We start from the raw sequence: 18,544 nt of genomic DNA, 5'->3' as shown, positions 1-18,544 counted from the left end.
GGAGTATACACCTGACACAAATTACTTGACATTTACTCTTTGTTTTGTAAGATGAAGACAGAGTGGCATCACAAACATCCAACTATCCTGTTTCTTGAAAAGATGTAGAAAATAACTTGAGTTTTTGAGGATAAATTACTAACAAGTGCTCAAATATATTGGAAAAACTAACGCAACTTCAAAATATGTGTTAAGTTTAGCAAAGGAGCTACAGAATGCATATGGAATAAATCGCAGCAAAGGAATGTTCTTTTCTAAATAATCCCTTTTTCAGAATTAGAGAGAATTAATACATAATGAATCGTGTCTTTTATTTAGTCCCAAAATATATGTCCTAATTCTGCCTTTCTTCTATTTGGTAATATAAGAATTTTGGTTCTGCAAATTTAACAGGAAAGGGAGAAACTATGGCTTGAAAACAATAACGTGCCTATCAGCTTAAAAATTTGCATGGATATGTACAGACAAGATAAATTAACATGGAATGAGTGAAAGCAAAACTGTCTGCATATAACACTTCAGTCCTTCATCTGACATGAAAATATCTATAGAAGACTTTCAGAGTCTGAGAAAGAGGTTAGATCACTCGGATTATATTCAAATCTATAAAAGCAGATTTCTTCCAGAAACAATGATGAGGTTTGGGTTTTTGGTTGGTTTTATCTTCCAGAAAAATAGGTTACAGTTTAATGCTAATTGTTTTTTGTTTCCATTGTTTTCATAAGCAGCTATGGACCTTAATGGTACTGTACTGAATCTACTTACAGTTGAACATTTTTGGTACATAAAACTTCATAGTTTAAGTCCATTTACATTTTAGTAAATATAACTTAAAATTTGCTTTTCTAAAGAGAAAATACAATTTCATCTTTCAGGATACAGGCCTAATCCTGTACCAGCTTTGCTGTCGCCCATCTGGAGAAATGAGTCTACTTCCTTAATTGCTGAGATTTTAAAATACAAAAGCACTTATCTGTACATATTAATTCTCCATTAAAGTTACACTGGTTACATTCTTCACAGTGGTTATATTCTTCTAAGTTATTTAGAAACCTGTATTTTCTATTAAATACTTCTTTCTAAAATAGGTACATTTATGAAATAAATACTAGAAATAGAGCATCAGAAATGGGATGGGAACTAATGGGATTTATGGATATAGCTGCTACTAAAATATCACATACACTTGAAGCGTCTGTCAAGTAAAATATGTTGAAACATTTCTCACAGAGATATTCCCGTCCAACTTCAAGCTAATATTTGAAGGACTGTAGCAATTATTTCTTTGGGCTGTATTTACAAATGCCAGCATGGCCCCATTTTTCATTTTTTACTTCTTGCATTGCATGAGTTTGAATTTTATAAGTTCTATAGCCTTACTTACACTTCTCATTAGCTATTGTGTTAAGACGCAATACAGGAAGTTTATGATCAAGATGTCTTGACAGATCTGATTGCACCAACCTGTGTGTGTATATATATATATGTGTGCGTGTGCGTGTGTGTGTGTGTTTCACATTCTCTATATTATAAAATCCAAGGTAGCTAGCACAGCTCACATGCAAAGTGCCCTCTTGTGGTTCCAAGCAGATAAACTCAGAGATTTATGATACACAATATGTTCAAATAGTTTCTGACATGTTACCGTGCTGTTTCAGGAAAACAGTATTGATTATTATTCACCCTAGAATTTTTCTGGAAGCAAATACTAGTAATGCCATTTCTTTTTCCTATCTGCACGTTCTCTCTGTAGTGGATCATGTCTGAGGCAGACAATCCCTGCCCTACAGCAATGACATACCTCCTGCATGTAGCTTTGGCCATTAAAGACATGATTGTCCTGTCCCTTCCTGACACAACTCTTTAGCTATACCAGAAAAAAAATATTTGGCATTCCTTATTCAAAATGTCTCTTTATACTTTATTTTTCCAATAACATTAATCTCAGTGAAAGAGAGGTTTGCTAGAGTAACATAATGACAGGTGTTAATTATAAATCAGTTCAAGGACAGACTAATGGCCTGAAATACTGGAACTTTCCAATATGAACTGGAACTTCCATTCAGTTCTCCTACACAATACTTTTTCTACCTCAGTGGAATATGAAACTTTCATTATCAAACGCAAGACACCTTCCAAAGTAAAGAATAACCTCGCATTCTCAAGCAAGACTTGAATCAGCAATCCACCCATTTTGCTTGTCTGTTCATCCTCCAGAAGACCCCGAAGAATTAAAAGGTAGTTTCTCAAAATAAAAAACTAAACAATAACACACACAAAAAAAACCCAACAAACAACTCCCCCCCAATAAATACCTTTTTGGCCTTAGTTTTTTTTTCGTAAGATTCTGATAATGGTTTTCTTTTTTCCTGAGTGGTGTCTTTGGAGAATAAATATTCAAACTCAGTAGTATCAAGTATATCAGGTTCTTCTAGTGATTCCCATAAAGTTGGCACAGCAGTTTTCCTGTAAAGTGAAAAGTAATAATAAAATTTCCAAACATTTATGATAATAGATATAACTATAATAGATAAAAATCCATGATAGATTTAAACTCAAAGGAACACAAAGAGCATTCTTCCCCTATAACTTGCTCTTGTAAGGAGTCAAAATATTTTGCTAGTTGTTTTAGCTATTAGTTTTAGCTATTTAGTCCATGCCTGCTAGACTATCGAAATGCATTATTTGAATTGTACAGTTCTTTGTACAACAACTGCAGTTTGTGCAAATACATCTCAAGAGATTTCTGCCACTTCAACTAGGATTAGGAGTATTTCAACAGCAGCTTTTTTGAGAAATTCCCAGTAATCTATTTAGACCTACAAAAATAAACAAAATCAACAAATAGTGAACAAACTTTATCCAAGCATATTTTAAGAGCATTTGGAGTAATCTGTACAGGACTTCATTTACTCCATGTTAGCTGCAGATGTTGTATGCTCATATTTATCCTTGTTGCAGTTCTGACAAATTATGTGGCTTATATTTTGGGAGCCTAGCCAGTATTCTTCTCCATACAATCAACTGTAAATTTTAAATGTGGATTATCTTTCCTTCTTTTTTTGCCTTCCAAGACCAGATTTAGCTTTGGATCAGTCTGAAACTTGTTTACACAATCCTCTAGTTTTATCTGGATTTGGGGGAAATACTATGTAGTGCTACAAACATCGCACTTCAATTCTGAAAGGGCTTTGTATCAAAATTTCAATGCTTCAGGAAAATATGTGGAATAAAACTGCTGAGGGCTCCTCTTGCCTGTTTATCAATAGAAGGTGGAACAAGTTCTTCCAGCAGATGTCACTAAAAGGCAGTGAAATTATTTGCAATTAAAAAAGGTGATGAAAACCACTATAAAATACAAATGGCTGATGTCACTAAACAGATGTAATATGCAACAAAATGGAATACCTATGAATTCAAAAGGCACCTTTTTTTTGTTTCAAATTTAGGATTTTTTTAATACTCAACTGTATGTCCACTATGGTGAATTTTAAGGAATGCCTATTTTTTCCCATTAGCATCCGCTGATGCAGCATATTCTGTTTAACAGGAAACACTTACAGCTCTACAGCTTCACTCTCCCTGATATTAGCCATAGTGTCAGCTATGACACTAAAAGAATGAAGGATTCTTTCTGCAACAAGAAGTCCTGAAGAGCTGCTGATCTGAGCAGCAAACCCTTGAAGAATTTTCCAGTTCTAGTACAGATCATGAAAATGCCGAATCATTACAACTGGTGACCAGTAGTTCACCAGAATGCTTAGACCTTATCTTGCAAAAGCTTGGTGAACTAAAAATATTTCAGAAAAAAAAAATTGATTTCAGTGAATCAATAGGAAGAATTACAGTAAGGTTTATTTATGGACCAACTATTTATTCACTGTGAAAATATTATGCACTAGTAATTTTGGAAAAGTAAAACCAAAATGTTCAAGCTTCCTGCTCCAAAGTATTTCAATGTTTTTAATTCTAAAAAACTGAATAAATACGACTAACATTTAATATTTTGTTCCTGTCAACTATTTTATATAAAATATTAACACCTTACAATGCTTTATTATACCAGAATAATGGTACTTTCTCATCAAAATAAATTCAGAGCTGTAAAGTAAAATAAAACTCATATTTAATTACACTTAACTGCAATTACTTACTTTAACAATGTTTAAATGCAATGGAACAATAAAATAAAATATCATTGATAATAATTTTATTAATTTACATAGAATTGTTACTATGATACATAAACTATAATAAATAATTTCTAATAATTCATAATACAATATATAATATAGTCAGTGTATAATACAGCATACAATATACTGTGTGTATATATATTACAGCGTATATAATATTGTGACATGTTATGGCTGTAAGTCATACATAACAATATAATTTCATTTATCAGAATGTTTAAATTTAGCATCTTTCAACTGCAGTTATGTTAAAAATAATTTTGAACACAGATAATTATTTGAACTTAAACATCCAAGTAATCATGTAATTTCATTACTTGCACAATGAAGGATCTGAATTAACGAGTACATCCTTGTTAAACTAGAAATAGTAGATGTCATTTAAGCATCCCCCAAAACCACTTTTTGAGCCATCCCTCCTAATGGAGCTCTGTATTACATTAATAAACACAAGAACCAAAATTAGAATCAGTCAAAATCCAGAAGAGCAGCTGAGCAGCATGTGAAGCCACATACCACTGTGGCAGTAAGGTATGCATGCTGGCCCAGAAAGCATAAATGGGAGAACTTCTTTTCTCCTGTCAGCTGAATGAATGGGTAGCATAAACAAAAGATTGTGGGATCATTTCAAAAAGCCTGTCCAAAAATTGTTTACTTATGCCTGTTTACCAAATTATCACTTATAAACAAATCAATAAAACAGATGTTTCACAGTAACTTTGGATTTGGTACAATAGAATACACTATTAGACTGTCATTATAGAATCATAGAATGGCCAGGGTTGAACGGACCTTAAAGATCATCTAGTTCCAATGCCCCTGCCATGGACAGGGATACCTTCCACTAGACCAGGCTACTCAGAGCCCCATTCAACCTGGCCTTGAACACTCCAGGAATGAGACATCAGCAGCTCTTCTGGGCAACCTGTTTCAGTGCCTCACCACCCTCATAGTAAAGAATTTCTTTCTTACATGCCATCTAAATCTACCTCCTCTATCCCCTAGATTCTATTGATATTGGAGGTTGCCCCACCTCAGGTGCAAGACCTTGTACTTGGCCTTGAACTTCCTGAGCTTTACACAGTCCCACTACTCAAGCCTGTGAGGGCCCACTCTGGATGGCATCCCTTCCCTCAAGCATATCTAAGATTTTATCCCCACACTAAATCACAGTAAGATGGGTAATTTTTTTATTTTTTATATCTATTTTTTTAAAAACTACAGTACTGAGATTTGTCCATAACAGATGCTTCATATTATAGGTTCCTGAGTCGCCTATATTTACATATATGCTTTACTCTTCCTGCTCAGACAGAATTATACACAGACGTTAGGTTCCAGTTTAACTCTTTCTAGAACTGGAATCATAGAGGATGACACAACATAGTTCTCTGAAGATAGTATCACATGAAGTGACTGGAAAGCAAAAATGAAACTAAGTTCTCATGTGACCAAACTTTAACTTCAGTTCTAATTCTAATTCAGATTTAATTTAAAAAAATTAAAATCTTTCTAATCTCTTGGTAACCATTTTGCTTTTTAGTGCTAAATCTAGGAAGGACCCTGTCACTATGGTTATCCATGGAGTACTTGGATGACTGGGTGAAAAAACCCACAAAAAAATATGGTTTTGTTATGATGCACAAAATTTCCATTTACAATGCATACAATTTTAATTGAACTATAATATTTTAAAATAACTTCCTATGATCTATTTCTAGACTTCAATTTTTTTTCTAGATTTTTTTTCTAGATTCAATTTTTTTCTTAAAGCATATCAATTCCATGCCTCTACACTGATTTTGTTATACATTCTTACTAGACTGTTACATTTTGTTATTAGGTCTTAAATAGTATACCTTAAATATCATACCTACCATGACAATTCTAAGTAGTGATTCTAAGTCCAAGTAAATATATTTTACCTGCTATCTTGCAATTGTATCCGTGTCCAGTACAAAGGCTTCATGGGACGGCTAGGTTCAATGGCAGGTTTTCGAGGACCTTGGTTTGAAGATAAAGTGCTATTAAAAAAGAACCCAGGCCCAGGAGGTGGAAGAGGTGGAGGTAACCCAGATCCAGGCAGTGGAGGTGGAACAGGAGGTCCCAGCCCTGGAAGTGGTGGTGGTGGCGGTGGTGGCGGTGCTTGCAAATTCCTACAGCCTTCAGAAAGTGGAGGTGACAGTGGTGCACCAGATCCAAACTGAGATGTCAGTGAAGCTGGACCCACTGGCAAAGGTGGTGGTGGAGGAACTAAACCTGACAGTGAAGATTCAGGAAGGGGTGGTGGAGGAGGAGGAGGAGGTGGTGGTGGTGGAGGAGGCAGCATTTGTTTTGGTTGACAAGACAAGACACTTTCTGAAGACTGTACATTGTAATTGTCCTTATTTTCACTTTGGGCAGAAATACTGTGTGACAAAGAGGAAATATTAAGCTTTTTGGGTACTATTTGGTTATTTTTCACAGCTCTGTTATCTTCTTCACTAGGCTTTATGAAAGTTTCTCTGTCAGTCTGTATACATACATTTCGGTATGCCTTTGGTGGGTTATCATCTTCAGTAGAAACACCAATATCCTTTGCTTTTTCATTTCTTCTGTTTAACTTATTATCAAGTTCATTTTTCAGATGTGCAATGGTTTCCTCAAGCTGAGCAGTTGATACAGCATGTTCTCCACGAATATGGAATACCCTGAGTTCAAACTGAGACTGCAGAGCAACAAGAAAAAAAATCCCTTAGTGCAAATATTCTTCTGAAGTGCTAATCTCGTAGTAATTAAAAATCTCCAAATTTAGACTGTGTTCTTATATTAAGCAAAGAGAGAAATACTTCACTTTCCTAGTTCTAAATGCCTTTATTGCAAGCTACTACATAATTTGACAATTACTACTCGTTAAAGAAATGTAAGCAGGGTGTGTTTCAAAAAACCCATATTTTATAAGTAAATATCCAGAACATCAATTTGGGCAAATTCTAAGTTGTACACTGTCTTTAAGCAGACTTACTGTTTTTTAACTGAATGCAACAATTAATGGTATATTATGGAAAAAGGTATCTTTTTCAAATGTTATCATATTTAATGACATGATTTTATTGACTATTTCGTTTCATAAATATGCCATATATATATGTAGAGTTAACATGTTATGAAGTAAAAAGTAGATTAAAAACAAGAGAAGTCAAAATTCATCCAGAATACAATAAATAACAAATTAAAATAATTTCTTAATCTATTAAGTGCTATCATCAATTAAATCCACAGGGATATACATAAATTCTTCAAGTTTATCTTTACTATTAGATTAAAACTTCATTTCTACCAGATATACTTTAATCTACAATTCAAGAAAATAAATCTTAGAACTAAGAGGATCAAGGTAATTTCACTGAATAATTAAGGAAGGAAGAAAAAAAAAAATTTATGTTACCACATATAAGAAAAATATAAAACATTTGGTATAGAAAGATCTCCTTTAAATAATACAATTCAATCCAATCCTGCTGTTCCAGATGACTAAATCTGTACAAGCTATTTTCTGTTATGCCATGATACTACTATCAGGCAGCTGGCTGATGCTATCTTGTTTCTTTGCATGGTTCTTTCAGGATCCCTCTACCAAGGGAAGCCAACATTTCAACAGAAGCCATAACAAGCTTCGATTTTCCCAAATTCCAGCAGGCACAACAATTTACACTTACGAAATTCCCACACAGTGCTTGTCAGAAGTGGTAACACAGCACTTCCTACTTACCATTCCAACTTGGGTATTAGGTCGGAGTTCATAGTTTATGGCATTAATTAATATACATTCAAGTAATACATGTATAATGTAATATATTGGACTTTATATTGTACAACAATGCTTGATTAGATATGCAAACAATATACATTATTTCTTAGAGCACTATGATCAGCTTGTATTCTAATCAATTTCTTAAGAAAAAATCCAAGGTAAACACACTGAAAATACTGGGTACAAAATGCTCCTTTTCTCAGCTGGTAAGTGTAAAGGTCAGAAATCAAGTTTAAAGTCTTGCAAAGGTAATGAAACAGAGATTTGCATTGGAAACAACCCAATTTCTTTTAGTTTTATAGAAGAATTAGGAAGAATATGTACAACAGAATAGATTTGCTTAGCTTTTTATTTTCCTGCTGTTACTCTATCAAAGTTTGTTGTCACTCAGCTTTATTATTAGTTCAGTTCAACTATCACAAGATTTTTGGCCATTTGAATTGTTGCAAAGAAATCACCTGTCTCTTTAAACTTGGCATACTGACCCATAAATGAGGTAATGAAGTAAGTTTGCCTTAGGGAATTTAACTGTTTTTTTATCATAGTATTTTGCTCCTATTGGACATCAAAAACTCCCCCATAGAACAATTTACTTTGAACATTAGAGATTTTCCCAGCAGTAAATCTGAGACCACCTTAAAAACACACTGTAAAACAAGCACAGTATCTAACAAAACTATTTATTACATTTAAATGGGCATGAAAGCAACTGTATTAGTATTATAAGCCTTTTCAAATACAGATCTTCAGTCTTTATATTACAATATAAAATTGGTGGTTTAAACTCAAAATTATATTTGAGGTGATTGTTTTATGCTTTTTCTTTTCATTCTTTCATGTTTTCAAAATTATTTTCTGTTAATACAGGAAGTTTATATTAGCAAGAATTAAAGCTAAAGTTATCGAGCACAAAAAAGAAATGCAAACTTAGCAAAAATGAAACATTGGAAATGTGTGTTGAACATCTCATCAATGTAAAAGATCAGTCATATCCAACTGAGTGTAATAAAAAGAGCAATAAGTAATAAACCAAGTTTTTAATTACTTTTTATCTCAAAATAATTATCTTATTCACCATAAGATTAAGTAATACTGAAACCTTTTCAGCTTGCATATCTAATACTTTTGACAAAAATTCTAGAATATGTATATTAATATGTACTATATTTATATATACACAGAAATAATGCATATATATTCTTACTAAAGGTCTGCTTCCTGGCAAATATTTCTTAAAATGAGAGGAAATGCTCTAATATCATATAATGAATCAAATGGAGATCAAACACGATTAGAATATAATAGTTTGGTCACAGCTACTTTAAGCAGAATGAAATTGAAAAAAATTTCAGCACGTAACAAGATGTCTGAGGGAGGTAAGGTGTGGGAAGAAGGCTGGAGGGACAGAAGACATGAGAGGGCAGCTGAAAACTAGACCTTATAAAGCCATCCTATGCATGAATGAAAATGATTTATTTCTGAAGAAGGGCAGAGGATTTTGAAACCTATTAGAGTAAAATGCCTGTATAAATTTCTGTGTGAAATGAAGACATTACAAAGAACAATGTGGGAGATGTTCATCAGCATGTTTTAGACATAGAGGATAGCAGTTGTTTTCACATGAAAGCTGCATTTGCCACTTTGCTGACTTGTACAGATGCCTAGTTGCTTGCTTCTCAGCAACACTCATAAAAAAAATTGGTATTGTATGGTCAGATTCATCATCAAATAAACTATTGCAAGGAACACATTTCTACTCCCCTGACCATTTCACTTTCTTGCACCATGAATCTGTTCTTTCAGAGAATGTATCAAATTAAGCCCTCAAGCCTTGGCCTGTTGAGGTTCTCTGGCTTTTCTTTGTATCAATGACTCTCGCCAGTAACATTATCGAGTTTTTTTTAGATATTACTCCCTCTTCTGTACACACACACGCGCGCACGTGCACACACACACACAAGATTGATACAGCCACCTAAATTTCCATGACAGCAGAGATGTATTTTCTCCAGATTACTTTTACAAATACCATATTAAAAGTAGGTATGTTTCAATAAAAGCTTATTACTATTTTCATATTGCTAGCTTAAAAGAAAATATAAGTATGTAAAACAACGTACTGTTAAGGCCTTAATGTGCTGGAATAAGTTTTCGATCATATATTTGAAAGTACATCCTGAATATCTTAAGCCTGATTCACATAGCAGTATACTACTGAAAAAAGTTGCCTTACTTTGGTACAATCTTTCTTGCATTCACTGCCAATATTAAATATGCAAACAGTACTGTGCTAGGAAGCTGAAGAACACTGTTAAAATTCAGAATTCATAAAAATTTTATCGGACAAGGAAGCAGTCTGAAAATACATGCTGCAATTCAAGAAAGAGAACTGCAGCACACATAGGTACTGAAGGGATTGATCAGTAGTATGGCAATTCTAGGGGAAAAGGATCTGCAAAGGACAGCATATCACAGACTGATCATGAGTCAACAACTCTGTATCAGAATATATTAAAAGAATTGTCATAAGCAAAAAAGTAATCTTTGTGCTTTTATTTGCTATTCAAGCCTCATAAGAGCAGCTGCACTCAAAAATGAGTTTAACTTCTCAAGGTTTGTCTGGTATCTGCGACTGAAACAGGCATGATCCATTTTCCTTGAGTAAAATCAACTCACGAGAGCAAATAATCCCAGCGGACTTCTCAGATCCCTTAGACACAAACATTTATATATAAGCTCAGAAGGTCTCTATTATCCTCTTCCTAAAAAATAATGGGTAAAAGAAAAGCCACCCCTAAACAAAAAGAAAAAACCATACAACAATGAAAAACCCCCCATCAACAACAATAAAAAAAGACCCCTCTTACTAAAATACATGATACTGTCATGGTACAAAGATGATTATGCAAATATTCAAAAAAACTGAAACACTGTAACCTGGAAAACAAGAGGAGCATTTGGAATGGTTTTCCAGCGTCTTCCTGTCTTACACCCATTCCTCTGCCATGATTCCAATGCCTTCCTTTTGGCACCTACTACGTAACTTGACACAATACAGAGAAAAAAATGTAAGATATATTTTCTGAGACAATGCCAACAGCTCAGCCTTGGTTCTATGAAAGCCAGGAAATTAAGAATTTCTTCAAAGGAAGATAAAGTACAAAATTTGAATCACTGTACCGTTACAGTATGAGATGAAAAATCATGTAATTAATCACAAAAGCAAAAGACTAAATCCTCTCATTCAGAATGTAACCTAGAGGTTGTTTAAATGTCTTTGAAATGATAATGTGGATTGACACAGATAAATCTCAATACCAATGTGACAGCTTTTCTCTGTACTCTGATAGGTGACAGAAAGATTACAGTCTCATTTAATACAGTCAATATAGTAAATTACAGTCAATTAAATGTAATCCACTCAAATATATTTGTTTTGTTACTGATTTATATAATGTGATTTTACGTCGACAAAAACTTTTCAACCATAACACAGAATTGCTCTGATATGAAAAGCTGTGAAACAATTTGTATGTATGAATATGAGGAAAGTATAAATCTCTACAGCAATCTACATTCAAAAATCAGTTGCTGGCTTGTAATTAGTCACGACTTATTTTCACCATAAATGTTAACAAAAATCCCAAGCAGTTTAACAGTAAAACATAAAAAAAACCCCACTCTAAAACACTGTCTAGAGCAAGCAATATGCAGAACTTCGCTTTGAAACTAGCAAGTTAATGCTCCACTGTCAATGCCTAATACTTTTTCACTAGTGTTTACAGTGTAATTCTACTCTGAAAAGTGAGTGTGTAAAAATGACACGTATTTAATGAACAAAGCTATTCTAGGTATATCAGAGACAGACCTCTTCTTTAACTGAGAAACACACACTTTTACAGGTTTTTACTCTAATTAGTGTGGAAAAACAACATATTAGGAAGAAAGCGAGCTTGATTTTATTCCCTTCTCTGACTTTTATACACTGATTGTTACATCTAATTAGTTACTTATGCCAAGCCAAGAAAATGAAAAAAATAGGAACAAAGAAGACATGAAGTATCTAAGGATATATTTTACAGAAGTGGAAATGTTTGGGGGAGGAGGGATATTAAAAAAAGGAGAAAGAAAAAAAGGAAAAAAAAAAGATAAGAATTATGGAGTTGCTGATGAAAAGTATTTTTATAGAGTTCACAGCTTTTTTGTCTTAACAGTATTTTGGCAATCAAGGAAGTGTCCATAGAAAAGAGAGGAAAACCAAATTTTTTACAGACAGCCTCTGACTTTTTGGTTTTGTTCACTCTAAGTAATTTCATCTTCAGTTTTTGGAAGAACTCACACTTTTTATTCTTGTATTGTGTTGACAAAGGAAAAGAAGTCCTTTTTTTGTTAAATCTCTGTCCTTGAAAAAACATACATTTGTTTTAAATTTTAACAACAATCAGAGATTTAGCAAAGGATTTCTCCACAGGAAAAAAAAAAGTTAAGCCCATGCCAATTTATATTTAAATTCAAAATTCCTCTCTGACAAATACTTCACCAAACATAACAGTTAAATATGGTATATTACCGTTTTCAAGGGTATGCAGTAAGGATTGTTCTCACACCTCACAGTAAAAAAGTAATAACTGACCATTCTCAAACATTCACTGAACTGTAAATATTTGTGTAGGCAATGTACACAGAGTCCAGTCCTCTAATTTAAAAATATTAAATACATATAGAGGAAATGTAGCAAAAGTAGTTGTGGGAAATTTGACCATGGCAGGTATACACTACACTGTTTTGCTATATATTTCTGAATATTTAGTTATTTAACAACTATTGGCATTTATGCAGTTGAGAAAGAAATAAAGTATTGTAGCTAGCAATTCTGAAATACAAAATTATTGGCATAGCACGTAATTAAAATATACCTACTTACACTGCAACATAGACACGTTTTTTTAAATATCATGTGCTTTATTTCTTATATATAGGCCTACAAATGACTTAAAATTCACATAACATTTTAAGCACTAATTCACTTGATAATTTAAATATTTACTCTGAAAATATATATCATGTTTAGAAAAAAAAACAGGTAAATGAACAACTGAATGAGTGTGCGAGAAAGAAATACATTCAATACAAGTAGACATTTAAAGGCAGTCTAAGGAAGAATTACTTTTGAGAAATGCCCTGTTTCGTACTCCATCTGCTCTTACTTCTAGTGTTCTCTTATCCTTTGTTAGAAAAACTTCAAAACCAGTAAACTGCCCTTCTCTGAATACAAAAAAATCAATGAGAAACGGAAGGTATTAACAGAATGATACCTGCTTTCTCTACTGCAAGAACATTCAAATCAAGCATGTCATTTTTATGGTGAATGTTTAAATTAACATATCCTTACATTTTCTTGAACGTTTATGTTTCTAATATTCTTTCAATTCACTGTTCCAGTTTCAGTCAAAACTATTCTGGATATAGCCAGTAACACGTTCATGCCATTTCCGAATTAGTTTGCATTTATAACACATTTTGAATACTTCTTTTATATAGACTCGGTCCTGCAATCTTAAAATACATTTATTAACACCTTCAGCTATTCTTCACTCTCCTCCCTCCTAGTGTGTCCCCTTCCTCCTAGTATGTCAGTTGTATTACCCCTTTGCTTTGTTCCCTTAACTTCTTCCCCAGTGCTGTTTTTATCTCTGTCTTTCCCATTTCATCTTCTACACATATTCAACTGTATACTACATAGAAAATGTCACTGAAATTACCATATTCATTAGAGGCTTGTTGACATCCTTCGCTTTTTTGTATTACTATAAATTTATTCTTCTCCTAAATTAAATGCCATTCTTCAACAATTTGATTCTTTATCTGTCTTCCTCCTCTTTACCATTTTTCAAGACCCAGAATCTACAATAGCCATAACATCCTTTCAGTTGCAAAGCCTGTGTGCCTGTCTCCAACATGAAGTGCCTTTCAGAAGATTTGCAAGCTTTTGGCCAGTGCATTTGTACTTATTGAGTCTAGTGGGTCTATGAAGACAATGAATAAGAAATAGCTGGGGGTTTTGTTTGTTTGTTTGGCTTTTTTTTTAATATATGTTCCATGAGCAAATAAAAAACCCCAAATAAATCCACAACTGGAACTTATTAAGTCTGCTGACAGTGGAATACAGTGGGAGTGGGAACTAAATCAGGCACACGCTGTGATTCTTGGGGTGTCCTGTTCAGGGCCATGAGTTGGACTCGATGACCCTGATGGCTCCCTTCCAATTCAGCATATTCTACGATTCCTTCTCATTACTGCTAAGCTTTCAGTGACCACGTAAACAAAAGGTAACATACCTTCATTTTTATCACTATTGGAGGAGTATGAATAGCCCTGCAAAGCAGATCTATGGCACAAGGACGCTGTAGATGTTTTCTGACCAGGACTACACATTTCAAGAGACTATTCTGTACGAGATACAAACCACCCCTTACGTTACAGACTGCACAAAGTCCTATATTCTTCTAAGCTCCAGCATTTCCTCCTCCAGCTCTCTGTGGGCCTTCGATTCTCTCAATGTTCTGCACTCTTTTCCTCTCTCCTCACAGAGTGATTCCCAGACTGCCTAAAGTTTGCTTTCCTCATCCTAATTGCTTTGTGTCTGCTCTGTAAATGTTTTCATCAACTTACAATAATCTAGGTTTTCTTTCCTGCACATATACATATCTTCCCTTCAGTCCGTTCCCTGTTAAGAACTACCATCCAATCATTTTAGATTACACAAATTAACTTACTTGGAGAATTCTGTTATACAATGCATAGCTCACAACAGCTCATCTCTAGTTCTTTTCCTACAGCCGTCCTATATACATGTCACTTTACTCAGATCAACCCCCTTAATAAGGGTACATCCCTCCTCCTCTCCATAACTTCTAATAAAACAATTAGATGTGCCCTTGAAAATTCTTGGTAATCTCTCAAGATCCTGCAAACATTATGAATCCAAATATAGGGAAAAGTATCTCTAATAATGTCCATTGAACTCCACAGCATACTCCACAGTTATGGATCCTATTGTGTCCACTTCAGCACCTGCTACATTATGTAGTCTACTGTGGAACCTCAGTGCCCACAGAGAAATCTCACTGGAATCTAAATTATTGTATCTGACATGGATAGATGGTCTGATTCCAACGAGATGAGGTTCAACAAGGCCAAGTGCCGGGTCCTCCACTTTGGTCACAACAACCCCCTGCAGCGCTACAGGTCGGGGACAGAGGGGCTTGAGAGCAGTCAGGCAAAAAGGGACCTGGGAGTTTGGATTGACAGGAAGCTGAACATGAGCCAGCAGTGTGACCAGGTGGCCAAAAAGGCCAATGGCATCCTGGCCTGGATCAGGAACAGCGTGGCCAGCAGGACCAGGGAAGTGATTCTTCCCCTGTACTCAGGGCTGGTGAGGCCACACCTGGAGTGCTGTGTCCAGTTCTGGGCCCCTCAGTTCAGGAAGGATATTGAGGTGCTGGAGCAGGTCCAGAGAAGAGCAACGAGGCTGGTGAAGGGACTGGGGCACAGGCCCTATGAGGAGAGGCTGAGGGAGCTGGGGTTGTTTAGCCTGGAGAAGAGGAGGCTCAGGGGAGACCTCATCACTCTCTACAACTCCCTGCCAGGAGGTTGTAGCCAGGTGGGGGTTGGTCTCTTCTCCCAGACAACCAGCAGTAGGACAAGAGGGCACGGTCTTAAGCTGTGCCAGGGGAGGTTTAGGTTGGATATTAGGAAGAAATTCTTTACAGAGAGAGTAATCAGGCATTGGAATGGGTTGCCCAGGGAAGTGGTAGAGTCTCTGTCCCTGGAGGTTTTTAAGAAGAGACCGGATGTGGCACTTAGTGCCATGGTCTAGTAACCACGGCAGTGTTGGATCAAGGGTTGGACTTGATGGTCTCGGAGGTCTTTTCTAACCCAGTTGATTCTATGATATATATCAAACCGAAAATTATTAATGGCTTGGATTCACTAACTTCTTCATTGCAAAGCAATGTCTTCCCTTGAGATAAATGATAAATGATAAAAAAACTCTTAAAAACTAGACTAAATAGGACTTAATAAAGCCAACTGTTAACATGTGCTTAAAGGGGCAAATTTCAGGTTATTAATAAATAAATATTAACAGTAGATAATTTGGAATTTTATGTAGATTTAAAATGTTTGGTAGGTAACTTATAAAATTCCCACTAATACTAAAGTTTCTGTTCATTTGAAGGACTGTTTTTAAAATAATAAGCCCATGAAAATATTCAGCTGACAAAAACCAGTTTAAGCCTGCATGTATCTCAGGCTGTAGTGAATTAGAATAGAGAAAGTAATACTATACCCACTTGAATTTGCAAAAAATTAGTGTACAGCAGCTACCTGTCATGCCATGCAAAAGGGAGTGATCCTCGCAGAAAGTGACTGTGTTGATTCTTTCTAAATGTAAGCAAGCTTATGCTAGGAAAAATAAATCCTACCTAATACGTAAAAATTGGGTATCCAGCTAAATTGAGACCTACCCATAAATTTCTACGAAAACTGGTATTTTTGTGGACAATTTAATTGGTAAAATCTCTAAATATTGTTAAGCTCTGTTAAATATTTAAATTCTGCAGAATGGAATGAGGCAACTCAGTATGCAACACACTAATAAATGTAAATGATATATTGGATATAATTTCTCTGAGGCAAAGCTAACAAAAGAAGGAAACCATGCCATCAGCTAAAAATTTATTTCAAACTTTTGTTGACCTAGGACCACGAACAATTAATATACAAAATCCAAACATTCATTTCCTATTACTTCCCTACTCTGCTTCTCACTTGCAGCTGCTACCTTAGTCTTAGGACACCCTCAGTTACCACGTCTGTATAGATACAAAATACTAATACCAATTCTTTGTGGTGGTGTTCAGAAGACTATATGCAAGGAGAAAAAAGCCCCTAATATTGCTACTAGAATATTTTTAAATACAATACATAGAAATATAGAGCTCTTATTAAAATTATATATTATTTAATCATATGTTTTGATGATAATTTACTTTAAATAAGTTATAGTATTTCTCAATTGCCAGGAAAATTACATGAATCATTATTTTTACCGACACATAGAATGCCTTGCCATGTAAAATGTGAAAACAACATAAAAAAATGGCTGAAAACAAGTTGAAGATGAAGTTTCAGTGACAAAAACTACAGAGGCAGTATGGATCCAATAAGAGAACTGATTGTAATAGAGAGCAAGTTGTCTCTGATCTTGGGAGAATGTTTTTGGACACCTAACAGCTTTTTTATTACTGTGGCTGATTAAAATGAAAAGCCTTACTACTAAAATGTTCTTTTTGATGAGTTTTTTTGCCATGAACTACAGACCTTGCAGTCCAGTGGGATACAAATCCTTTGATCCTGTGCAGTCACATAAATTCAAAGTCGTAAACCAACATTGAATTTGATTTTATTAGTGTGGCTGATGTTGCCAGAATTGTAATGCAACCTTGTTTTTCTTCTCTTTTCTTCCTTTTCTTTTTGAGAGGGGGTGGAAAGGAGAGTTTACTGTCAACATTGCTTCACAGTATAAATAATTAATTTCTTTGGCAACCAAACTACAAGATTAAGCCATTATAACAAAGCCTTGTAACTACGTAGGAGAGCAATGATATAGATCACATTTTGCTAACTTTCAACCAATTATTTTGTTTAAGTAAAAGTTGAAGCAAAAAGCATTATCAGTACAGCACATGGAAAACAGTAACCAAAGTTAAACTTACATATTTATAGAAGGATAACAGACAGCAATGAATACTTCTCAGTGGGAAATATTCAGCCAAATAGTGCTATGAGGATAATAAAAAAGTAGCTCTACACTTTTAGAAACAGATGATTTTTATTCTTCATAATGAACATCATTTTTGTCTAAAGGTTCTAAGAATTTTTAGAGATCACTAGCCTTTCCACTGATATATAGAGTTCACTTGTGCAATCAAAACAACAAAAAGATTTTGAGGTGTAGCAAGCCATTCACTTCCTAGCTATGGAGGGAAATTATTTTCTGGGGTCTTTTTGAAACCAGACATCAAAAAAACAACAGATTCAATTTTACTTTAAGAAATATATTCACCTAAAAGATGAATCCTCTGATGCTTACAATTATCACATTCCTCACGTGTTACAGAGAGCAAATTCTGCATGTCAAAACAACTTGATTGCTTGGTGAATCAGTCCTTCCTTCAACCTAAAACATATTATACTACAAAAACTACTAGCTCTTTTTCTATAGCAAAGGAAATTAAGGCAGAGGTTAATTTCACATTTGGCTTCACATTCAAAAACCAACAGTTTTCATTACATTACACATTTTCTATGAAAGGAAAATGTGTAACATACAACATAACATAACCGAAACAAACCATTTCTTTCCTCACAACTTCATTATAGAAAAAATTTTTTTCATATTGACAATACTCACCTCAATTACAATGATTAAAGAGAAAATGCAAACTGCAAATATCCTTGTAAAGGCAAAGTCTATGAGTAGATACCCACC

General features: G+C 34.5%; 1 protein-coding gene across 2 annotated transcripts in view; it reads right to left on the bottom strand.

The window, feature by feature from the left end:
• The window catches only part of FMN1 (formin 1), a 130,062-nt gene that overhangs the window by 79,206 nt on the left and 32,312 nt on the right, over positions 1 to 18,544 (bottom strand). For both annotated transcript variants that reach the window (XM_027716952.2, XM_027716953.2), the window contains 2 exons: positions 6,122 to 6,903; positions 2,316 to 2,466 (listed from right to left, as the gene is read on the bottom strand). In XM_027716952.2, coding sequence (XP_027572753.1) covers positions 2,316 to 2,466; positions 6,122 to 6,903 — 933 coding nt within the window. The remainder of the gene's footprint in view (positions 1 to 2,315; positions 2,467 to 6,121; positions 6,904 to 18,544) is intronic.

The sequence above is a fragment of the Pipra filicauda genome, unplaced genomic scaffold (assembly GCF_003945595.2).
Source record: "Pipra filicauda isolate LSUMZ 115617 unplaced genomic scaffold, ASM394559v2 scaffold145_size1923396_pilon, whole genome shotgun sequence".
Lineage (NCBI taxonomy): Eukaryota > Metazoa > Chordata > Aves > Passeriformes > Pipridae > Pipra > Pipra filicauda.
Note: the sequence above shows the minus strand (reverse complement) of the source record. Positions and strands in the feature narration are given on the sequence as shown.